At 46.8% G+C, this 22,434-nt stretch overlaps 1 protein-coding gene and 2 long non-coding RNA genes across 5 annotated transcripts in view; 1 reads left to right on the forward strand and 2 right to left on the reverse strand.

Moving 5' to 3' along the window:
• Positions 1-10,390, reverse strand: part of LOC309360608 (ceramide kinase-like) — a 29,063-nt gene extending 18,673 nt beyond the window's left edge. Inside the window, exon 1 of one of the 3 annotated variants that reach the window (XM_081895259.1) lies at positions 10,264-10,390. In XM_081895259.1, coding sequence (XP_081751385.1) covers positions 10,264-10,381 — 118 coding nt within the window. In that variant the 5' untranslated portion in view covers positions 10,382-10,390. Of the gene's footprint in view, positions 1-6,243; positions 6,314-7,366; positions 8,188-10,263 lie in introns of those variants that run through there. The other 2 variants (XM_081895261.1, XM_081895260.1) reach the window with 2 other exon arrangements.
• On the reverse strand, positions 665-6,236 carry LOC309360640. The gene is made up of 2 exons (XR_014164233.1): positions 5,714-6,236; positions 665-1,811 (listed from the first exon to the last, which is right to left on the reverse strand). It is a non-coding gene; the product is annotated as an uncharacterized lncRNA (long non-coding RNA).
• Positions 10,391-13,931: 3,541 nt separating the features above from the next.
• On the forward strand, positions 13,932-15,589 carry LOC309360647. Its single transcript, XR_014164240.1, has 2 exons — positions 13,932-14,740; positions 15,232-15,589. It is a non-coding gene; the product is annotated as an uncharacterized lncRNA (long non-coding RNA).
• The last annotated feature ends 6,845 nt before the right edge of the window (positions 15,590-22,434 follow it).

Consider the following 22,434-nt stretch of genomic DNA (forward strand, 5'->3'; position numbering starts at 1 on the left):
CCATCTCTGCTCATTTATTTGCCCTTTCCCTCTGAGAGTCCAATCCACAAACCATGCAGAGGGAGAGGAGGAGGATGCTCCTTCAGGCAGAAGGAGCTGCAGGACAGATGTGTGGGCCATACAGGCTGCCCTGCATCCACTAGGTGGGTGTTACTCAGTTATATTAAAGGTACAGTACTGGCACACAGTGGGGAATTAGCTCAGCATTTATTGATGGCTGACAGAAATATACTATGTTCTCTAATTCAGGCTTCCTCAACCTCAACCCTCCAGATGTTTTTGGCCTACAACTCCCATGATCCCTAGCTAGCAGGATTAGTGGTCAGGGTTGATGGGAATTGTAGTCTCAAAACATCTGGAGGGCCAAGGTTGAGGAAGCCTGTTCTAATTGGAAGAAAATGACTGAGAATGGATAATTAACATCTGGGATATTGTGTGTATGGTGAGAAGGCAGTTGGCCAGGTAACATTTTGGGTGTAAAAAATGGCATGTGTTTAGAATTTTTTGGAGCAGAAACGTTCTAGATAATGTAAACCCAGTTGTGTTACTTGAAACTTTATGACTTCAATTTGTTCTGTTTGAAATATGTTCTTGTTTTTAGGCCTGGATATTTTTTTTAATTTTTACAGCTTTATCTATTTTGTATTCTCCCCCCCCCTTTCCCCCCCTTCTATATATGAAACTGAATATAAAATAAAACGGTAGTAGTAGTAGTAGTAATGCCAGTCTGTTGCCCTAAAGAGGATGCTGTCCCATCACAAGCATAGGAGCCAACTGCTAGGGGCCAAGGTGAGGTCCCTTCCCCCCCCCCAATAAAATATCTGAAGCCCCCCAGTTGATGGGCATTGTCATTCAAATGGTGCATGTGTGCTGCGTCTTGTGATTTATTATGCGGGACATGGCTTACCTGGCCTCCCCAATATTTTATTCAAGTTGACACCCCTGATCACAAGTTTTGAAATAACCTTGACCCCTCAATCCAATCTGCTTCTGTACTTGGAATAGTAGAGGCCATCCTGTCCTTCACCTCAGGCCAGCCTTGACACTTGAAGGCAGGTAAAAAATCAGCAACAGCAGGAGGGAGAGCTGCCAAGCCATCGGGCCACAGACACTTGTTTTTTCCGGCTTTTAATAGCTCCCAGTTCAGCTGGCCAGGAAATTTAAAACTCTGGTCAGGCCAGTAAAATTCTGGTCCAAGACCCATGAAGCACTGAACAAACCGGACCTTTTCAGACCCTATACAGTCCCTAGGGGGTCAACTAGAATAACCAGTATGTGGCACTGATGACGTCTTTGCTGCAGAGGAAGCTGATGTGACCGAGAAAGCCACATATATATGAATGGTCGGGGGACACATCCTCTGAGCACCAGCTCTCACCTATAATGACAAGCATCCAAACCCACCCCCTCAGTTTCCTACACTTCTGCACCAGGGCATCTGCACCAGCCTCAAGGGAAGGGAAGCGCATGCACAACCAACATGCTTTCAGGTCAACCCAGGTCCAGGTCCACGGCAGCACTTTCCCCGTAGTAGTAGAAAGAAGGCCTGCCTCTTCCTAGCATCAGCTTAGTGCACTCCTTTTTCTGATAAAAGGAACAGCAGAGAGCTGAATGCTAAGAAGAGGCCCAGGCAGCCAAAACGGCTGGCAGGCAGAAGCCCTGCAGCTAAGGCAAGCACAGAGATGGGCAAAGAGCGGGCCACCTCTTAGGAACACCCCTGAGGCCAGGGGTACCTTAGCAGACACGAGAATACAGTTGACCCAACACCTGACCGCCTTGTCTGCTCAACTTTTAAAGGAGCAAGGCAGAGCCTGTGGAGAGATATCTATCGATCTTGCCTTATCGATAGAGCCGCGACGTCAGACAGCTTTACGATCCGCATCAATCACCTACAGCGGTCCGGCAGGCTTCCTCTCTGGCTGCGCAATAACTCCTGCTGTCTCTCCTTTCAGTCACGGCTTTTTTTTAGCAGAGTTGAACACAGCGTGTAAAGCAGTCTTGCTTCTTGTAAGCACACATAGACAGCTCCGTCTATTTACAGCTCTTTATTAAAACATTACAGCAAACAAAGTCCAGGGCTTCTTTCAGCCATGTCTCCCTCACAGATACACAGAGGGAAGTGAAAGTACAGGGAAAAACTCCTCCTTCTTAGCTTCTAAAAGCTTCTGTCTCCGCCCAGCTTCTGTAAGCTGACGTTAGCAGGTGACACACACCAGGGGAATTTAACCAGATAAATTCTGAACCATCACACCCCCCCTTGTGTCCCTGCGTGATACCTGTGTAACATCTTCAGTAACACCTTGTGAGATCGATCCCTTCCCCAATGCCTTGTGCCCTCCCTTGGCAAACCTGTTTGGCATTTGTGGAACCACCTCACAACTCTCAGAATCGCACTGTGCGAAACTTACCCACGCACCTGTGGCCTGATACCTCTCTGGTGGGATACCCTTAGTTGTGCGACTGGACCTCCTAGGCACAAACTCAGGTGTTTCCTCTGACTCACTTTGATCAGCAGGTGTATCCTCTGCATCATGGGATTCACTCTCTGACTTAAAGCGTCTTCGAATCCTCTCCATTACACTCACAGGAGAACTAGGCGCACTCTTGGGCAGTCTCATAACAGCTTGTGGAGATGCCACATCCTGCTCTTGACCCTGGTCAGTGACCTGGTCGTCATCAGCAGCCTCAGCCCCTTCTTCCTCTGCCTCATCAGAACTGTCTTCTGGATCAGAGAGACAATCTGAGAGAACATCACGCCTGACAGGAGTCTTTGACTTTACCTCCTCCTCTAAGAACTCAGCGTGTTTACTGATCAGCACCTTACTCTGATCACCTGACGGGTAGGCAAAACGCCATGCACGGGCATCTGGCTCATACCCGCAGAAGATCATTTTCTGGACTTTGGCTCCATCTGGCCCTTGCAAAGCCTTAGGCAAAGCGACAAGCGCAGGAGTCCCAAACGTCCGCAGAAAGTGAACCTGGGGTTTGCGGCCATTTAACAAAGAGAACGGTGTGTCACCTACCAGTGAATTGTAGACCCGATTCCAGGTGAATGACACAGCCCTAGTAGCCTCCAGCCAAAACTCAGGAGGCAACCTGGCTTCTTTCAGCATCACCTGTGCAGCCTTAACCAGAGCTTCACTCCTCAGCTCTGCCCCCCCCTTGCTGGGGTGAAGTAACTGTGTGGCGTATCCCTCTCTTCTGCAAGAACTTCTGCAACGCAGAACCAGTGTACTCAGCATTTCTGTCACTGATGATCGCTTGAACCCTGGTGGAGAACCTCTGTTCCACCCCCTCAATCCAGCTCTTGATCAGCTGTGCTGCATCCTCCCTGGATTTGAGACCAAGACACCAGGAATTCTGTGAGAAATCATCCAAAAACGTTAGCAGAAACCTGGCCCCTCCCAGACTTGGTTCCTTGACAGGACCGGCCAAATCTATGTGTACCAGCTCAAAAGGTTTAGTGGCCACACGTTCCACCTTTGGGTAACTGCACCCTCTCACCTTTGCTTGCTTGCAAGTGTCACAATCAATGGCACTTCCACAATTTTGAATCCTACACCCCGTGGCAACCTCGGGCAGAGTCTGCAAGTCCTCTACCGACCCATGAATTGTTCTCTGATGCCATACGCATGCACATGTAACATTATGAGCGGGAATTGTAGCACGCTGGTTGGGAACTGTAGCACGCAACGCTTGTGCTTTCTCAACCTTCCCCTCACCCCCAAGAGACGTTTTAAGAATGAAAAGGTCATTCTGTCCCTTCCGCACTTTGGCCAGTAACCTCCCCTCTCTGGAGATTGTGCAGACATCATTTTCAAAACAAACTTTGAACCCCTTATTCAACAAATAAGGCACAGATAACAAACAGTGATGAATCTCTGGAACAATACAAAAATCCACCGTCTCCTGTAAAACAGAAAGATAGACATTAGTGCATTTGCGAACTCTAGTTTTCTGTCCATTCGCGAACTTAATAGTTTGCCCCTTCGGAACTGCCGTGCAATTCCACCTCTCGACTGCAGGGGTCTCTGGAACCATGTTGCGGTTAGCTGCAGAGTCAATTACAAGGCTGAGCTGGAAATTTTCCACTCCGCCGTCTTCAAACACTGCCATACTCGCTGAGACTTGATAAGACTCTTCCTGTTGTTTACCACGGCCACCTGGCTCAGCTCCACGCCTGCCTGTCTTCCCAGGCCTGTTGCCATGGAAACCTGCCTGATTCCCATGGGAAAAGTCCTTGCAAACATCCTGCATCGGCTCTCTGCTCCGGTGGGGGCAACTGCCACGCCGACGTTGAACTCCAGTGGAAAAACACTGCCCGGGGCTCCTCCCAGCTGGCCTGGCCTTCCTCCTTCTGGAACGGTGCCTTCCACCAGTCTGGCCCCCCCTGAAGCTCCTCTCTGCTTCAGCACAAAGGGAAAGTTCTTTAAACTTGCCTTTGGAACTCTTCGCCCCCCCGATCTGCTCACTAGCGCTCCTAGAGGCCAAGACATCGGGAACAGGGCCTGCCAGTCCAGCCTCTCCAGGACTCAGTCCATCACACAAGCACGGTGCAGCACTAGTACAGCTGCCAGCAATAGTCCCTTCTGCCCCCTCTGGGGGCCCACAGCTTCCCTCAGCTGTGTGTTGACTCCCAAGAATGTGCCCAGCGCCATCCTGCCTCTCCCCTTCTGACGCAGCCGCATCTAGGCCATGGCGTTCCACTCCTGCTTCACAAGCCTCACGGAGTGCTAGCCATGCAACCCCAGGCCTCTCAGCATCTAGGACAATAGGCTTCAGCGCATCACTTACATTCTCTGCCAGAAATACTAGCACACACTTCTCAGCTTCGCTCAGCTCTGTTGCTGCTCCAGCCGCTTTCTGTAGTGGCTGGACTGCCTCCCAAAGGCTTTCTCCGACCAATAACAGTTCTACGTGGAGACTCCACGTCCACCAGCCTTCGCGCGTCAGCTTTTCACATGGTAGCTTAAGCTCAAAACCATGCTTCTGGAACTGCGCCATCTTCTCCCCCCAGTGCCCCAGCTTACTCACGTAGCAGTAGCCTCCAGCACCTGTCTTTGGAGAAGCGATTTTTCAGCTGCGTCTCAGCTCCCAGCTCTCTGTGTATCAGATGCTCTCACTGTCTCTCAGAAGCAGGCAATTAATCATTCTTGCTCTCCAGCACCCAGTCAGCTCCCGTTGCGCTCCTCAGCCGCAGACCGCTGACTTCAAAGCATTCCTGAGGCTCACACCGACTGCTTTACGAGCGTTTTCTGACACTCCATAACCTGTGGAGAGATATCTATCGATCTTGCCTTATCGATAGAGCCGCGACGTCAGACAGCTTTACGATCCGCATCAATCACCTACAGCGGTCCGGCAGGCTTCCTCTCTGGCTGCGCAATAACTCCTGCTGTCTCTCCTTTCAGTCACGGCTTTTTTTTAGCAGAGTTGAACACAGCGTGTAAAGCAGTCTTGCTTCTTGTAAGCACACATAGACAGCTCCGTCTATTTACAGCTCTTTATTAAAACATTACAGCAAACAAAGTCCAGGGCTTCTTTCAGCCATGTCTCCCTCACAGATACACAGAGGGAAGTGAAAGTAGAGGGAAAAACTCCTCCTTCTTAGCTTCTAAAAGCTTCTGTCTCCGCCCAGCTTCTGTAAGCTGACGTTAGCAGGTGACACACACCAGGGGAATTTAACCAGATAAATTCTGAACCATCACAGAGCCTGTCACTCACACGTTCTTGTGCCAAATGAAAAGAAGACTGACTCTGCAACTTAACACTTCTAAGGGGCTTGGGGGAGGGAAGCTGGCTATAGGACTCACGTCCATCCCTCTGACTCCTCCTCCACCCCAGACCCAGACGGCTCTACTGATTAGCTGGCTGAGTCTCTGGAGGCGAAGGAGAGATGGGCCCAGTGGACATCCCTCCTCTTCTGGGACATCTGGCAACTCCGGGATAGGGCCCTCATTCTGATCCCTGCCCAAGCTGTCTACAGCCACACACCCCGCTCTGAATCCTCCTCCTCTGATTCCTGCTCCCCTTGCCCCATCCTGCCTGGCTCCGCAGGACACGTGGCAAGCACTCACTCAGAGACTCATGATAGGAGTGACTACGAGCACGGGTAACTTTTTAAGAGGATTTTACAGGTTCATGGAGGTTTGGGTTACTGAGGGCTGTTATTCTTGGTGAATAAAAATTCATCTTTCATTTTACTGGCATGTGTCTGTATGTCAGAGACAAAATATGAGTTACCTCCATCATGCCCTTCTTGTGAGTGAGATCCTTGCATGACTGCCTTGTGGTGCATGATTAGCTCATTCCAGACTGAAGCAGCTGAAAGACAAAGCCCCCCTCCCATGGCTGCTACACACCCAAATGGTTGTGTAAGCTGACTTGCACTCAGCTTCACTGAGGGCACCAAAAAGAGGACCAATATTTATTCATTAGACTCTAGGCAGGTAATTACTCAAAAGACAGGTATTCTCCTCCTGTAACGCAGATATAATATGATCTTCTCACAAAGAAGCACTAATGACCTCAACTGTCCAGATTTCCAAGCTTGGCCTAGTCACACGACATTTTCCAACAAGATGAAATGCATGTTTCATACTTCACTTTCATAATCAGTGCTTTTTTCGGGAGGGATGCGGGGGTACGCATACTCCTAAACATTTTGTGAATCTAAGTTTGGCCTCATTGAGGGGCAGTATTTCAATATGAGTAGGAAAATGAGAGTACCCCTAAACATTTTTTTTTAGAAAAAAGCACTGTTCATAATTATGTGTTTTTGAACTGTAAGTACGTGTAACTCCCAAAATACTGTGAGATTATCATAAATGTCATAATGCAGTATACAAGTTTGTGAGATTCAGTACCCACATAAATCTGGGAGCACTTTATTACTGATTCAAGACTAACAAAATATCAGGGACAGGTTGAGAGAATGAGGGGGCCCATAGGAACCACACAGTGTCACTGAGAATTTCCAAGAGGTCCGTCTGTGAAGACCTGGTCCCTTCAATGCAACAGCTGACCATATGCAGCATTTCATTTCCCCATAGGAGTCAATGGGAACATCTAGGGGTCCTCCAGGAAGCCACCAGCCCTGGCCCCATCACTTGCAGCACTGAGCTAACCCCAATTCCACCTCACTTGGCTCTTTCACAAACAATGTTCCTCTTCAGTTCAATCTTCTAATCAGATGCCACTTGCTTAAGAATGGAGGGACAGGGGAAATGTTAAGATCAAAGGATGCCAACAGTCCTGATTTCTTGCTGGATAGCAAGAATACCAGCAACAGTGAGAGGAACTAGCTATTCCAACTTCCAAGCCTTGTTAGGTGAGTTGAATGACCTTTGTATGCTAGTAAACTGACCTGTTTCACTCAGATGTGAATAAAAATTCCTGCCAGGAGGCTAGCGTGACCTTTAGTGAAAGCCATGCTGCAGTAATCCGACCCTGCAATTCCTGCAGTGAACCCCGCAGCTTGTTCTTCAGCCACCCTAGAGCAAAGCTTCCGCAAAGGTGGGAAGCGGAGGACAAACAAAATTGCAACACAGGATAGAAAATGTTTTCTTATTCTGCAAGAGCTTCCAATTGCATGCATTGTTCTGATTCTGAAACTAGTTTAGAATCATAGACTGAAAGCAAAATGCCACTAAGGAGGAACAGGCAATTTATACATGGCTTAGATAGATGTTTCACCTCTTGGAAGCCTTCTATCCATCTTCCCCATCCAAATATATAACAACTATATAATACAGATCAAACTAAAGGGTTGATCTATTCCAGCACTCTAACAGTGCCCAGCCTTGGAAGTTCACAAGCAGACTGCAGAGCAAGAAAGAAACAACTTACCCTTGACTGTGGCCTTCTCCTCCAACCTGGCATCCTCCAGATGTTGGCCCCATTCTGCCTGACCAAGGGTCAAGGATGATGGGAGTTGTAGTCCAACAACGACTAGAGGGCATCAGGACAGGGAAGGCTGCCTACCCGCCTGCTACACTCTGTACATGGGGACTGTATTCAGCTATCATGACAGCTGTCCATAACCCTATCCTCCATAAAAAAAATTAAAGCTAAATAATCTTTACATAGGGACGCGGGTGGCGCTGTGGGTTAAACCACTGAGCCTAGGGCTTGCCGATCAGAAGATTGGCGGTTTGAATCCCCGAAACAGGGTGAGCTCCCGTTGCTCGGTCCCTGCTCCTGCCAACCTAGCAGTTGGAAAGCACCTCAAAGTGCAAGTAGATCAACAGGTACCACTCCAGCGGGAAGGTAAACGACGTTTCCGTGCGCTGCTCTGGTTTGCCCGAAGCGGCTTAGTCATGCTGGCCACATGACTTTTTCTTTTTTTGGTATGTGTTGGCTATTTTTCTTTTTCTTTCTTTGCTGTTGTTTGGTTATAGAAAATGAATAAAAAGAAGTTGAAATGAATTTTCACTCCTCAGTATAAAAGGGCTTTTCACTCTCACATTGCAAACACACACATACAAGACTTTTCAAAAAGGGAAGTATGAGTGAGACCTAAAACAAAATGTTGGGGTGTGTGGAGTGCTCCCTGTTCAGGATTCTACCTCTTCCATTCAATGTCCTCTTGATTTCCCACACATTTGCTCATATACACTTGCAAGTTGGACTGCAATCCATGGCCACTAAGGAGCTCAGTTCTCACTGGGCTGTTGGGGGTCCTTACTGCTTTTTTCTATTTGTTTCTTATTGTTTTCGTACTTCTATAAACTTCACATTGTCCCATCCTCCCCATGTCTACTGACACCTGTCTCATGCATGGTTCGTGCTGTTTTGGCTGTAAAACAAAACAGCACTCTCAACATGAACCCTGGAAATAGGAGTTACTCACACACACCTCTGGCCCTGTGTTCCTTTAGTGATTCTCTAAGTCTGCATGCATTCTTTCCACATCCACCTGTGTTAAATGATTAACCTCAGTGAGGAAACTATTCTGGTCCTAAGAGTGGAGAGATAATTTGTCTTGTTTACCCGGAAAGGAAGGGCAAATATTAACCAAGACTAACTGCATTCAGAGGATGGAACAGCATTACCCTTAATAAAACATTAAAAAAATAGTACTGCCTGGCCTCTACTTATGAGCATCTCTGGTTACTTATCCCTGGGGATATGCATGTGGCAAACCCTGAAGTTATTGCCATGCAACTGGGAGAAGAGGGAGAAGCAAAGTCTGCTGGTGGAAGAGAGTGCAGGCCAGGGGCAGAGTACAAGCAGAAGGTCCCAGGTTTCCTTCCCTGCAGTTTATGTAAGTAAATGATGGGAAATACCTTTCTGTCTGAGACCCCAGAGAGCCACTGCCAGTCAGAGGAGGCACAACTGGGCTGGATGGACAAAGAGTCTGGCATGATACAAGGCAGGCTCCTCTGTTCCTAAAATGGGGCAGCCTTGTCAACAATGTCACATCTTTTTTCTGCAAAACCTAGGCAGGAGTGGGAAATGTTCCTGCCAGACTTTGGCTACAGAACCACCCCCCAACCCCCAGGGCTGGATTTAGGTTTGATGCGGCCCTAAGGAGCTCCTGAAGGTAATGGGGCCCTTTAGATGTCCAGCTGTCCTTTGTCAACAACAATTGTCACTCTTTTTTGCGTTGAATATATGCTATATAGTAATTTATGGATACCTAATAGGTATCTAAAGCCATTATATTTTGGAAATGTACATCCAGTTGTTTTTCCCTTGACATTTTTTGGGGGCCCCAAGCTATAGCTTGTATAGCTTACAGTAAATCCGACACTGCTCCTCCCCCCAGGCAACTGTCACACAGTGGAGTTCCTACCGCTTGTTTTCAGCATTGAAAGTGATTTTAAAGCAAACAAGAGTCCCCGCAAAGGCCATAATTATGGAATACTACCAACGTTCACCTTTACAACGTGGCAAGTACACCGGATAGAGCAAGCCTGTGTAAATCTACTCAGAAGTAAATCCCATAAATGCAGTTGAGATTACTCCCTCCAGAGTGTATACAAGATCGCAGCCTTGGGCTGCACGCACAGCATCTCCTTAAAGCACATGCGCCCCCCGCGCCCCCCAATTCCGGGACCTGTAGCTTTGTGGGGAGAAAACCAGTGTCAGAATTTGGGGGTGAAGGTGTGTGTTCTGCTTCAGGTATACGGTGCTAACGAAGAGGCGCCTCTCCAACCCCGATGGAAACCTGAAGAATCAAGACCCCCGACCAAGAGGCGCCCGCCCCAAAGCCACGATGCCCCCCGGGATGCCAGGCCAGGGTTCCGCGAAGACACTCACCGCTCGTCCGGCCCACCAGCTCCGGCGTGCCCAGCAGGAACTCCCCGCCCGGCGGCAGAGACACCAGGACCCGCCCGGCCGCCGTGCGCAGAGGGCAGCGCAGGAAAGTCTCCCGCATGGCGCGCTCTCCTCGGGGCAGAGCCGGCCCTCCTCTGGGGCGCCGCCGCCCGACGGCCTGGGCCTTTACCTGTGGCGGGCCGGCTAGGGCGCCTCCCCGGGGCGGGGAGCCCGGGAACCCGCCCAGCCTCCGCCCGCAGACCCGAAACGGGCCCTCCCGGCCCGTGGGAACAGTCTCTCCGCGGGGCCCCGGGAATTCGTGGCTGGTTCTTCCCTCGCCAGCGCCACTATTCACTGGGCCCTGGCCAGAGGTAAAGCCACTGCTTTCCACGGAGGGCAGAGAGCACTTCCCCGGCATCGTGGGCCATGGCCCCCACTCGGCGATCTGCTGAGGATCTTTGCATCGCAGCTTGAACTGCCTGCAGTTTCCTTCCCAGGTAGTACAGAGAGTTGGTCCTTGGTTGAGGCCGAGCTTGCAAAGCGGCCTGAGGGTGTTGGAAAACAACTGCGGGACAGGGGTGCCAACTTATTAAAATATGGGGGGGGGGCAAGGTATGCCCCGTCCTGCATAAGCAACTACATGACATGGTGCGCGCACACCATTTGAATGGCAATGCCCATCAACTTGGGGGGACAGCCCCCTCCAATATTTTATTGGGGGGGGGGAATGAAGCCCCTTCGGCCCTAGGAGCTGGCTCCTGCAACAGCCCTTTCTTCTCTGGGATATTGCCAGCAACCCACCTTGCTCCCCTGCTGCTTTCACTGGCATTCCGGAATGATCGCTACTGATCGCAACTGCTTGGGTTCCTTTGTAGAGTTGAGCTGATATTGATTCTGATTATAATCTGTAGTGTAAATAAAGATCGTGGATTGGACAAAGAGGATAGCCTACTTTGGTGTCTGCAAGGCAGAGACAACCAAGAAAAAGAGGTGCCAGAACTCACCATGAACACATCCTTCATTCTCTTAGAATGACAATGGTGCTCACCTGAGAGGGGCCAGAACTGAGTTCCTTCGAGTTCCAGCTGGAAAGCCCTGGATCCAACCATGGTCAGAGATCCTCAATCCAGCTGCTTGAGAACAAATAGATAGGTTTCAGCCATATACAGTCCTTAACAGATACAAGTTGCCCATCCCTGATGTAAAGGATGCGCTGTGTGCACGGACCTCTTACTAACTAGAAGGCAAAATACTTTCAGTGCCAGGAAGGAACCTCTTCATAAGCAGCTCTCCTCCTCCTATGTCCTCTCCTTTCTCTGGGGTGGGGTGTCTGTGTACCCACTATACTTGCACAGTGGCGTAGCATGGGGGGTGCAGGGGGGGCCGGCCTCACTGGGCGCAACATCTGGGGGTTAGGGTTAGGGGGCACAAAGTACTTGCAAAGTACGTTTGAAGCACATTATCCCCCCCCCAAGAATAATGTGCACTGCAGTTTATTAATGGTTGCTGAGAATTACAACTAGAGTGCTCAGAATTCTTTAAGGAGAGGAATGTGCTTCAAATCTGTTTGTTTTTTTTAATTGTTCCTTTCATTGATTAAACAAATGATAAAAGTTTAAGAGATTTGTTCATTGCTTTTTTTTGCTGGGGAAGTAGGAGAGAAGAAGGCTGGATTTGAGAACTGATCCTCCTAACAACAATGGCTGATAAGAAGTCAATAAACCTGGCCAATTGTAGATTAAGTATGGATTTAAGGCAGGAACCTTCAAGGAAACCATCAGAGGGCAAGATTGCCAGGCATGGGGTACTCGGACCCCTGCTTTGATGGGGTGCTAGTGGGCAGCGAAAGGCCAGGTTTCAGGTTTCAACTTTGAGTGACATAGGCTGGAGAGATGTCCTTGGAGTCAGCAGCAAGGAGAAGGAGGGGCGGAACTCCAGGTGAGCTGGGAATGGCAGGCTGGAACTAAGAGAAGCAGATTATGGCTTTTTGCTGTCCTTTGCATCCCCCCCCCTTAAGGGGGAAGCCAAACCCTCATAGGTGGGGAAGCCCAGCCAGATGGGTGGGGTATAAATAATAAATTATTCTTATTATTATTAATGTTCTGCAATCCCTCCATCTAGGTGCAGGTTGTATTTATGTGTAAATACAGTGGTACTTTGGTTCTCAAACTTAACCCATTCCGGAAGTCCGTTCCAAAACCAAAATGTTCCAAAACCAAGGTGCCCTTTCCCACAGAAAGTAATGCAAAACGGATTAATCAGTTCCAGGCTTTTAAAAACAACCCCTAAAACAGCAATTAAACATGATTTTTACTATCTAACAAGGCCATTGATCCATAAAATGAAAGCAATAATCATTGAATGTACTGTACAGTACTATAAAACAAATAAGATAGTATTATAGATGATAGAGATTAAAATTAATTTTTTTCCTTACCTGCACTGATGATAGTCATTGTTTGCATGGGGGGCTTTTATCCATTTCTTCAGTCACACAATCAATCAATCAGTAGCTGAACTGGGTTCCACACAATCACAAAAACAAATTAACAGAAAAAGCTTCAGAAAAAAACAACGCAAAATAAATAACAAAAACAAAGGCACCAAACTTAATCTGTTCCGGAAGTCCATTTGACTTCTGAAATGTTCGAAAACCAAGGCGCAGCTTCTGACTGGTGCTGGCGCCCCAGAATCAATAGCTGACAGTCACATCAGATGTTCAGCTTCCAAAAAATGTTGGAAAACTGGAACAACTTACTTCCAGGTTTTTGGTGTTTGGGAACCAGGGTACCACTGTAAAGCCATGTATCACAAAGGCACTACAGTCTCTGCTGTGCCTCACTGTCCCAAAAGGGAACGCAGACCCTGGGAAGCACACCTGCAACCCCTGGAATCTTGCACCACTTGTGGAGCTTGGGCTGGCATGGAACACTAGTATGGCACTATGTTTTGGCAGCAAATCAGTAAGAAGGCTGGGAATTGGCGGCTTAGCCTTCTGCTCCCCAGTGGCTAGACTCTTGCGGAAATCTGACAACTAAACTCCCGAAAGGAATGTGTAAGCCGCCTTGAGTCTAGTGATGTGAGGTGAGACTATTCCGGAGAATATTCTCGAGAATGAAAATATTCTCAAGAATATTCTCTGCTAGAAATTTCTCCGGAGAATATTCTCCACAAACTGTAAATCCCTATGTAAGAACCAGTTTTACAACCCACATTTTAAAAAATCTAAAAAATAAAAAGTCAAGCTGTGATATTGCCAGTGTAAGTAATGAATCATGATTTTTTTGATCCAGTTACATTACTGGACATTGTGTCATTCACCATTGGTAGTTCTGAAATGTGAATTACAGAAAACAATTTTTTCATTTAATTAGATTAACATTTGAATTTGTGTGTATTTCAACTATATGTCAAAACAAAGAAAAATTCCTTCCAGTAGCACCTTAAAGACCAACTAAGTTAGTTCTTGGTGTGTATCTGAAGAAGTGTGCATGCGTGCTCGCTTCGGCAGCACATATACTAAAAAGAAGTGTGCATGCACACAAAAGCTCATACCAAGAACTAACTTAGTTGGTCTTTAAGGTGCTACTGGAAGGAATTTTTTTTGTTTTGACTATGGCAGACCAACACGGCTACCTATCTGTAACTTCAACTATATGTAATAGCCTATTTTTTCTATTTTGGTGTGACCTTATTCGTGCAGGCTTGTTTTGCGCATAACTTGGAGGAAGAGTGGGGTGCAAGTAAAATAAAGAGGTGTGCTGAGCAAGACCTGCGTTTGGATCAGTGTGCTTCTGCACACAAGACAACTTCCTGGGGACGTGGGAATCTACCTACCATCCATTTAGCACAGGACCATCTGCACTTTTTCAGGTGGACAGACAGGCGTAGCTCCCAGACCTACCAGGGATTGACCATCTGCATGCAAAGTGGCTGCTCTCCCACTGAGCTGGGGCCCTTCTGCACCCCGACCTTCTGTTGTCTCCCCTTGCTGACTTAGCTACCAAAATCTCTCACACCACTCCGATAACATGATGCTCATCCCTCGGATGTATCACAAACGCCTTGCTCTTGCCTTCAGAGCCCTTTGTGGTCATGCTCTCCCATTCTTAGGACAGCATTCTTGTATCCTGAGACATCTCTGCCTGTGAGCTCTGCTCCTCAACCTCTAGATGTCTCCTGTTCCCCGAAACAACTCTGCCTTTCCTCCCTGATGCCCCATATGCCTGGTACCCCCTCTCAGAACCCCTCTGGGCATCCTCCTCGCTTATTTCCTTCAAGCCCTCCCTCCCATCACCTTTCCCATGAAGCCCTTGGAGCAGGGACACTGCAGCAGCCAGGCCTCTATCTAAACCTGAGCACTGTAAGCCTGTCAGGGCAGAGATCTGTCCCCTCGTATTTTCTGCAAAGTGCTACACATGCTGATGATACTATATAGAGGAGGAGGAGGATAATAAGAATAATTCCTCTCTTCCTCTCTGTTGAGTCCTTTGCATTCAGTTGGTGCTCTGATAAGAATAAATTAATTGAGACAGTATATTTTCTGGCCTCAAAATGTATTGGACCAGGTGCCCAGATTCTGCCAAGAGTAAAAGGGAAGCTCAAGGACTGGAATAGAATGAGGATACAGTAGTACCTCAGGTTAAGTACTTAATTCGTTCCAGAGGTTTGTTCTTAACCTGAAACTGTTCTTAACCTGAAGCACCACTTTAGCTAATGGGGCCTCCTGCTGCTGCTGCGCCGCCGGAGCCCGATTTCTGTTCTTATCCTGAAACAAAGTTCTTAACCTGAAGCACTATTTCTGGGTTAGCGGTCTGTAACCTGAAGCATATGTAACCTGAAGCGTATGTAACCCGAGGTACCACTGTATTGGCAGAAGGAGTGGCATGTTCATTGGGCTGTTAAGTGTAGTGCAAGTGTTGACATTTTATGTTTCAATCTATACAAAATATATATTTTATTTTTTTGCAGTCAATGGAGAGCAGATGAAGCCTGGATTCTGCATGTGTCTGTCAGCTCCTTCCTGGAGCATCTCTGCTTGGTGGTGGAAATTATGGACCTGTTTGGGCCTCCTGTGGCTTGACAGATGGTGGCAACAGGAAGCTTCCCCATAGTCTTGGCTGGACTCTGGACTTGCCCATGGGCTACTGATGTCAGAGGAGGCGTTGAACATGCCATCCTTAGAGCCAAGATGTTGCTTTGTGTTCTGGACATACTATTGGACACTGATAAATCTTGGGTGCTGAGAAGCAGCCAAGCCTGGGACTGCCTTGATATAAGACAAAGTACATAGAATCTGATGCTCTAATAAATTATCCATTGTACTTTACTTTATAGTCTGCATGTGTTAACTGATTAAATATATTTGATCCGGTTTACCGTATTGATCTATTACACAAACACCAGCCAAATCTTAATCAGAGTGTTTCTCCAGGTGTTGCTGGACTCCAGTTCCCTCCAGCCCCATCCAGCATGGCCGAGGGTCAGGGATAATGGGAGTTGTAGTCCTTGCAGCATCGGGAGAGACACAGGTTCCCCATCCCTGTTGCTGCGTCTCTCTGTCTCTCTTGCCACCAGGGGAAAGCAGCTAATAGCTGGCAGTGAGGAAGAGGAGGGGGCCAAATGGCAGAGGAGCCAAAATGGATGCCGTGGTCTTGAAGTCCCATTTATATAGGAAGATTTGCCTTTTTTCTTTCTTTCTGGCAGGGCTCCTACTTTTAAACGGCAAGCAAAATTTGCCCAACTCTGTCACCACCTTTGCATTCTGGTGAAAGCTTCACCTGTTGAATTTCTGTTTGGCATTTGTCGTAAGGTACACTCAGCATAGGGATGTGGGTGGTGCTGTGGGTTAAACCACAGAGCCTAGGACTTGCTGATCAGAAGGTCAGCGGTTGGAATCCCAGCGACGGGGTGAGCTCCCGTTGCTCGGTCCCTGCTCGTTCCAACCTAGCAGTTCAAAAAGACATCAAAGTGCGGTGGGAAGGTAAACGGCGTTTCCATGCGCTGGTTCACCATGTTGGCCACATGACCCAGAAGCTGTACGCCAGCCCCCTCGGCCAATAAAGCGAGATGAGTGCCGCAACCCCAGAGTCGGACACGACTGGACCTAATGGTCAGGGGTCCCTTTACCTTTACCTTACACTCATCATAAAGCTGCTTGCAGCTCCCTCTTGAAGGCACACGTGCTGCAACCTGGGTTTGTGCTTGTGTAAAAAGACCCAAGAGCGCTTCTCACCAGCCATTGATGTTCCTGAACCAGGATAGTCTTGCCCCTGTTATCCATGCTCTGGTAACCTCCAGAGTGGGATTACTGCCATGCGCTGTAAGTGGGGCGATCTTTGAAGACCGTTTCAGAAATGACTAGTGCAGACACAAGTATTTAGTTTTGTAGTTTGCTTTAAGGACTGGTAGACACACAAATATTCATCACCAGATCACTGCAACGCCCAGCAATACGTTTCACTGGTGAATGGACACCACAGAAGGGACTTTTACCACGCTTCAAATGCAATATTGTTTTCCCTCAATGGAGTCAGTTTGCACATTCAACAGGTAAATGCAGAGAAACGAAATTATGGAGAGGGTTTTTATATTAATTATAAAGTGCCTAATGTTTTCTCCCCTATGGGCAGCTCAAACACCAGGTGCCCGAGTGGCTTCCTCCGCCGCTGACTGTCCCTGGCAATAATAGTGGTTTTTAGCACTCTCACTGGTCAGAGCTGAAGTTGTTATTTACAACTTTAAAAAGAGATACAACAAATTTTCATTTGTGATCTCCATAATTGGCAATTTTAAATGTTGCTTGTAGATAGACAGACAGATAGATAAACAGTTTCTTAGCATTTTCTTAAAGCGATAGGCTATCCATTTGGGGGCCCTTGGGGCCCCTCCCATAAGGAGAACCTCCAAAAAAGCCACTGTGGAGGAGAGTTTCCTGCCTGTCACTCAAAGAAGAATTCCAACTCAGGCTGCAATATCTACCAAAATCTTTAATGCTCAGATCAGTGCGATACTTGGGCAAAATGCCATTAAAAGGCACAGCAGGTGCTACACATAGCCAAGCAAGCAAAGACATGGACCCAGCAATGACACATACCCTGGCTTAGGAGCTAACTCCTCTTAACCCCCCCAATTTTTTTTGAGGGGGCCGGGAAACACCCACCCCAAGTCCATGGGCATTGCCATTTAATTGTGTGCCATAATAATAATAATAATAAAAATAAAATAATAACAATAATAACAACAATAATAATAATTTATTATTTGTACCCCGCCCATCTGGCTGGGTTTCCCCAGCCACTCTGGGCGGCTTCCAACAAAGATGAAAGAGACACTAAAATGTCACATATTAAAAACTTCCCTGAACAGGGCTGCCTTCAGATGTCTTCTGAATGTCAGGTAGATATTTATCACTTTGACATCTGCTGGAAGGGCGTTCCACAGGGCGGGCGCCACTACCGAGAAGGCCCTCTGCCTGGTTCCCTGTAACTTGGCCTCTTGCAGTGAGGGAACCGCCAGAAGGCGCTCGGAGCAGGACCTCAGTGTCCGGGCAGAACGATGGGGGAGGAGACGCTCCTTCAGATATAGTGGACCGAGGCCATGTCATGTGAATATGTAGGGCAGGGCTTACTGCCCCCCCCCCAGCAACCCTGTTATTAGGGAGTGGGGCTGGTACTACTTTCTCACCCATGCGCAATGATCCTATGTTGAAAACAAACCCATTTGTATCCACTGTATTAATGCGCCAAGGGACTTTTTAATGTGTCCTTTATGTGACCAACAGGTGGTGGAAGGAGCGAGCCAGATTCTAGTGAGTGCGACTGTCCCTGGCAATAATACTGGTTTTTAGCCCTCTCACTGGTCAGAGCTGAAGTTGCTATTTACAACTTTAAAAAGAGATACAACAAATTTTCACTTGTAATCTCCATAATTGGCAATTTTAAATGTTGCTTTTAGATATACAGATAGATAGATAGATAGATAGATAGATAGATAGATAGATAGATGATAGATAGATATCTTACTTCAGTAACTCCCTAAAATGTGTTAGGAGAGGCAATACATTTTAAATTAAAAGGAAACTGAAAGAAAATAGAAGACCAACAAAGAATCATAATAAAACAGGGAGAGTAAATTGTGGGCAGATGATGGACATTGAGAAAGCCCCCAAAAGAAAGCTTAGCCAAATTTAAATTGAAAACTCATAAAAATACCAAGAAGAAGATTTTAAAGAGAATCAAGAAAATCAGATACACCTGACGACTAGAAAACCCAAGGGAAAACTAAGAGAAATGAAAAAACGTGATTGGCGAAATCCAGTTTATTTACCTTTCAACCAACAAGTCTTTGGATGTAATGAGTGAGACTGTCCCTGGCAATAATACTGGTTTTAGCCCTCTCACTGGTCAGAGCTGAACTTGTTATTTACAACTTTAAAAAGAGATACAACAAATTTCACTTGTGATCTCCATAATTGGCAATTTTAAATGTTGCTTGTAGATAAATAGAGAGATGGATAGATAGATATCTTAATTCAGTACAGTGGTGCTGCGAGTCCGTTCTGCGAGTCTCTTCGTCTTGCGGTTTTTTCGTCTTGCGAAGCAAGCCCATTAGCGGCTTAGCGCTATTAGCGGCTTAGCGGATCAGCTGATAAGCGGCTTAGCTGTTTAGCGGCTTAGCGGATCACCTGTTTAGCGGCTTAGCAGATCAGCTGATAAGCGGCTCAGCGGCTTGGGGAAAAGGGGGGGGGAAAACCCCGCAGGAACTTGCGAAGCAAGCCCATAGGAAATTCGTTTTGCGAAGCACCTCCAAAACGGAAAACCCTTTCGTCTAGCGGGTTTTCTGTCTTGCGAGGCATTCGTCTTGCGGGGCACTACTGTAACTCCCTAAAAAGTGTTACGAGAGGCAATACATTTTAAATTAAAAGGAAACTGAAAGAAAATAGAAGACCAACAAAGAATTAATCATAATAAAACAGTATAATGTTTTCTCTCTAACATTTTCTAAAACAATGCAGACCCTGCTCACAGAATTACAGTCTTTCCTTTGTTTTAGCATGTCTCATATATGAACTTAAACCCAAGACAGCTGATCCACACAAGCAATTCATCCTCTAATGTTACAGTGTCTAGGGACGAACATTGTGGGAACAAAACGGCAGTAGTTGTTGTGAGTTGTTGTTGTTGGCCTCCAGCTTCCCTCATCCCTGCTGCCTGGGGCTGATGATGGGAGTTGGTTTCCAACGTCTGGAGGGTCACAGCTTCCCGGCTCCTGCATTAAGAACCAACCATGCACATGTTGTGTGAACAGGCCTGCCGAAATGAGGAAACAAAAATGACTGGTTACTTGTCTCTCTATTGTTTCAATGGTTTGTAAAGCCCCATCCCGGCAGGGAACAAATGGTGCAAAAACACTTGTGCACCATTTTGTCTAGCGAGCTAAATAAATAAATAAATCCTGAAATCACCATCGTAATTGGTTATAAACATGGATCCATGGCTCAAATTTTTGGTACTTTGGGGGGATCTTAACCCCAATATTCCATGGTCTCTTTTTTGACAGCCGCTGCCAGAATGAAAATAGCTGTCAGGTGGAAAATGGGGGGAGGCCCTCACTTCACGATCTTGGTTTTACCCAGATATGGGAAATTGCAGGTTTGAATCAACGCAGCAGCATGATGATAAATGGGCAGGGTAAGAAAGATAAGTTCCTTAGTACATGGTAATTGTTCCTTGATTGTATCAACAAACTGGTACTGTTGCTATGACCACCTGCCATGGGTGTAGCCAGGATTTCTTTTAGGTGGGGGCAAATTAGGATTGCCATATTTTGAAGAGCAAAAAATGGTCACAAACACCTCGGGTTACAAACACAAACCCTGCAAACTTGGAAGTAGTACCTCGGGTTAAGAACTTTGCCCCAGGATGAGAACAGAAATCGCGTGCTGGTGGACCGGCGGCAGCGGGAGGCCCCATTAGCTAAAGTGGTACCTCAGGTTAAGAACGGTTTCAGGTTAAGAACGGACCTCCGGAATGAATTAAGTTCATAACCAGAGGTACCACTGTACACTTAAAGTACCTAGGCCTATACAATTATGTGTAACAACATATGAGGTGGCCTTGATTTAAACAGTTGATGTTTCTAGATTTTTATCTAGTGCCAGTAACTGGTTTTTGCAGTGCCATTCAATGGTACAAGGTGCTATTTACCAGAGATTGACATACTGAAATATATATTATTACATGTTCTAATTGAAGAATAAAATATGATTTAACTACTGAGTTTCCTTATACCAAACCTTAAAATGACAATTACTGGTGCCATCACCTTAGAATGGTGAATTATATTTTAAATGAAGATTCGATAATATTCTCATTAATCAGAATTATTCTCGAGAATTTAACATCACTACTTGAATCCCTGTCAGGGAAAACCAGGGTGTGTGTGTGTGTGTGTGAACAAATGAATGAAAGGTAGAGGAATTGTTTCATAAGTGTATGGGCATTGGAGTGTCTGACATGCGTGAGGCTTCATAGATTTGAAACCAGAATTGTCAGATGCAAAAACAAGGAAGTCCACAGTAAATACCTCCCTTGCCGTTGGAGGGTCACTTATTTGTGCCTCAAGCACTCTCTGAATGTCTCACTTATCTGCTTGGCAATTACTTTTTCCTCCTTGGGAGTCTCAGGTATTATTTCCAAAAACACAAACCACCAGATTCCCTATGTTTCCACATCATAGCCTCTGCTTACAACATCAGGGTCAAGCCCCAGGGTATACATCACCCTGTGCAACTGATTACTACTCAGTAATTCCATTTACAAAGGTCATACTTAATCCTGGTTTTCCCATTTACTTGCACAGCTCTAATGTGCATACTTTTCATTTCCCCAAATAATTAGTGGGGACTCCCCCCCCCCCAATTCCTCAGGCACCTCTTCTGGATTAACAAGTCTTCAGACTTCCAGATATAGTTTCCTGATAAGCTAAGTACTGGTTAGAGGAGGTGACATTACTGCAGGAAGAATAAGGGTTTCATCCACCCTCTACCAATATATTTTAGAAGTACTGAAAGGGAGTACCAGGAAACTACAGCAGAGTACTCAGCTGTTTTCTTTTATTTTTATTCAGCAAGCTAAAAGTAATAATCAAAGCAGTCACATGAGCAGGACTTCCGGAGGCGGCGCGAACGGCAATGGCGGTCCTCTTCTACTACTGAAGGGGAAGCTCCGCGGAAAAGGGTCGTCCGCTATGGCGAAGCGGAGACCCACTTTGAAAACCCGCAGGCAGCAAGAGCCTGCGGTCTTGAGGCTCGGTGGGCGCCAGAAGCGACCCCCAAATCGTTGAAGGAACCCCGTAAGGGGCTCCGGAGCGTGGAGGGGGTTGCGGCGCTGTGAGCCGTTTCGCGATCCGAGGAGTGAAGCTGCGCTGCTGCTGCCGGTGAGCGCTGACCTTTTTTCCTGCAAACTATTGATTTGAAAGAAAGCTACAACCCGTGAGTAAAGACTGACTACTTAAAATTTGGGACTAAAATAACGAATTTGGCTGAAAGCGGAGAGACGTGGAAAAAGGAAGTCCGTCTTCTGCTGCTATTGAACTTGAAAGCAAAGAGCTGGAGGAGTGGAGGCGTAGAACGGATCTTTTTTAAATGACAGATTTGAGCACCCATTGAACTTCTTAAGCAAAGTAAGGACTTAAAGCTTATGACTTTGCCTTCTATTTGAGCTGTGGAAATATTCTTCTCTTGGAATTACAATTTAAATGAGAAATCCAGGGATTGGAGCTGCCTGAGAGACTGTCAGTTTTACAGATTTGGCTATTGTGTATCAGAGCCTGCATGTATCTGAAACATCATTTGCAACACCAGTGTGCACTGCTAGAAACAATGTGGCTGCCAATATTGACTCTGCTTAATATCTGCTATTGAAGGTTCCTGGATATAAAATTTGATTTTTAACTTTAACAGAATTGGACTCTTCCCTAAAGACATTTTATGCTCCCTCTAGAGGATTGGGGATTTATAACAGCGATATCACTTTACTTTCTCTTTCCCTTCCTCCGGCTTTGGATTCTCTGGCTTCTGTTTTCCCATGGGAACAACTCAGCTTGACCTTGACTCCTAGATAACACTGGAATGAGTGGCACAAGAAGAAGGGGAAGAGCTAGACAAACAAC

This window comes from Podarcis melisellensis, assembly GCF_964234715.1.
Source record: "Podarcis melisellensis genome assembly, chromosome: 17".
Taxonomy (NCBI): domain Eukaryota; kingdom Metazoa; phylum Chordata; class Lepidosauria; order Squamata; family Lacertidae; genus Podarcis; species Podarcis melisellensis.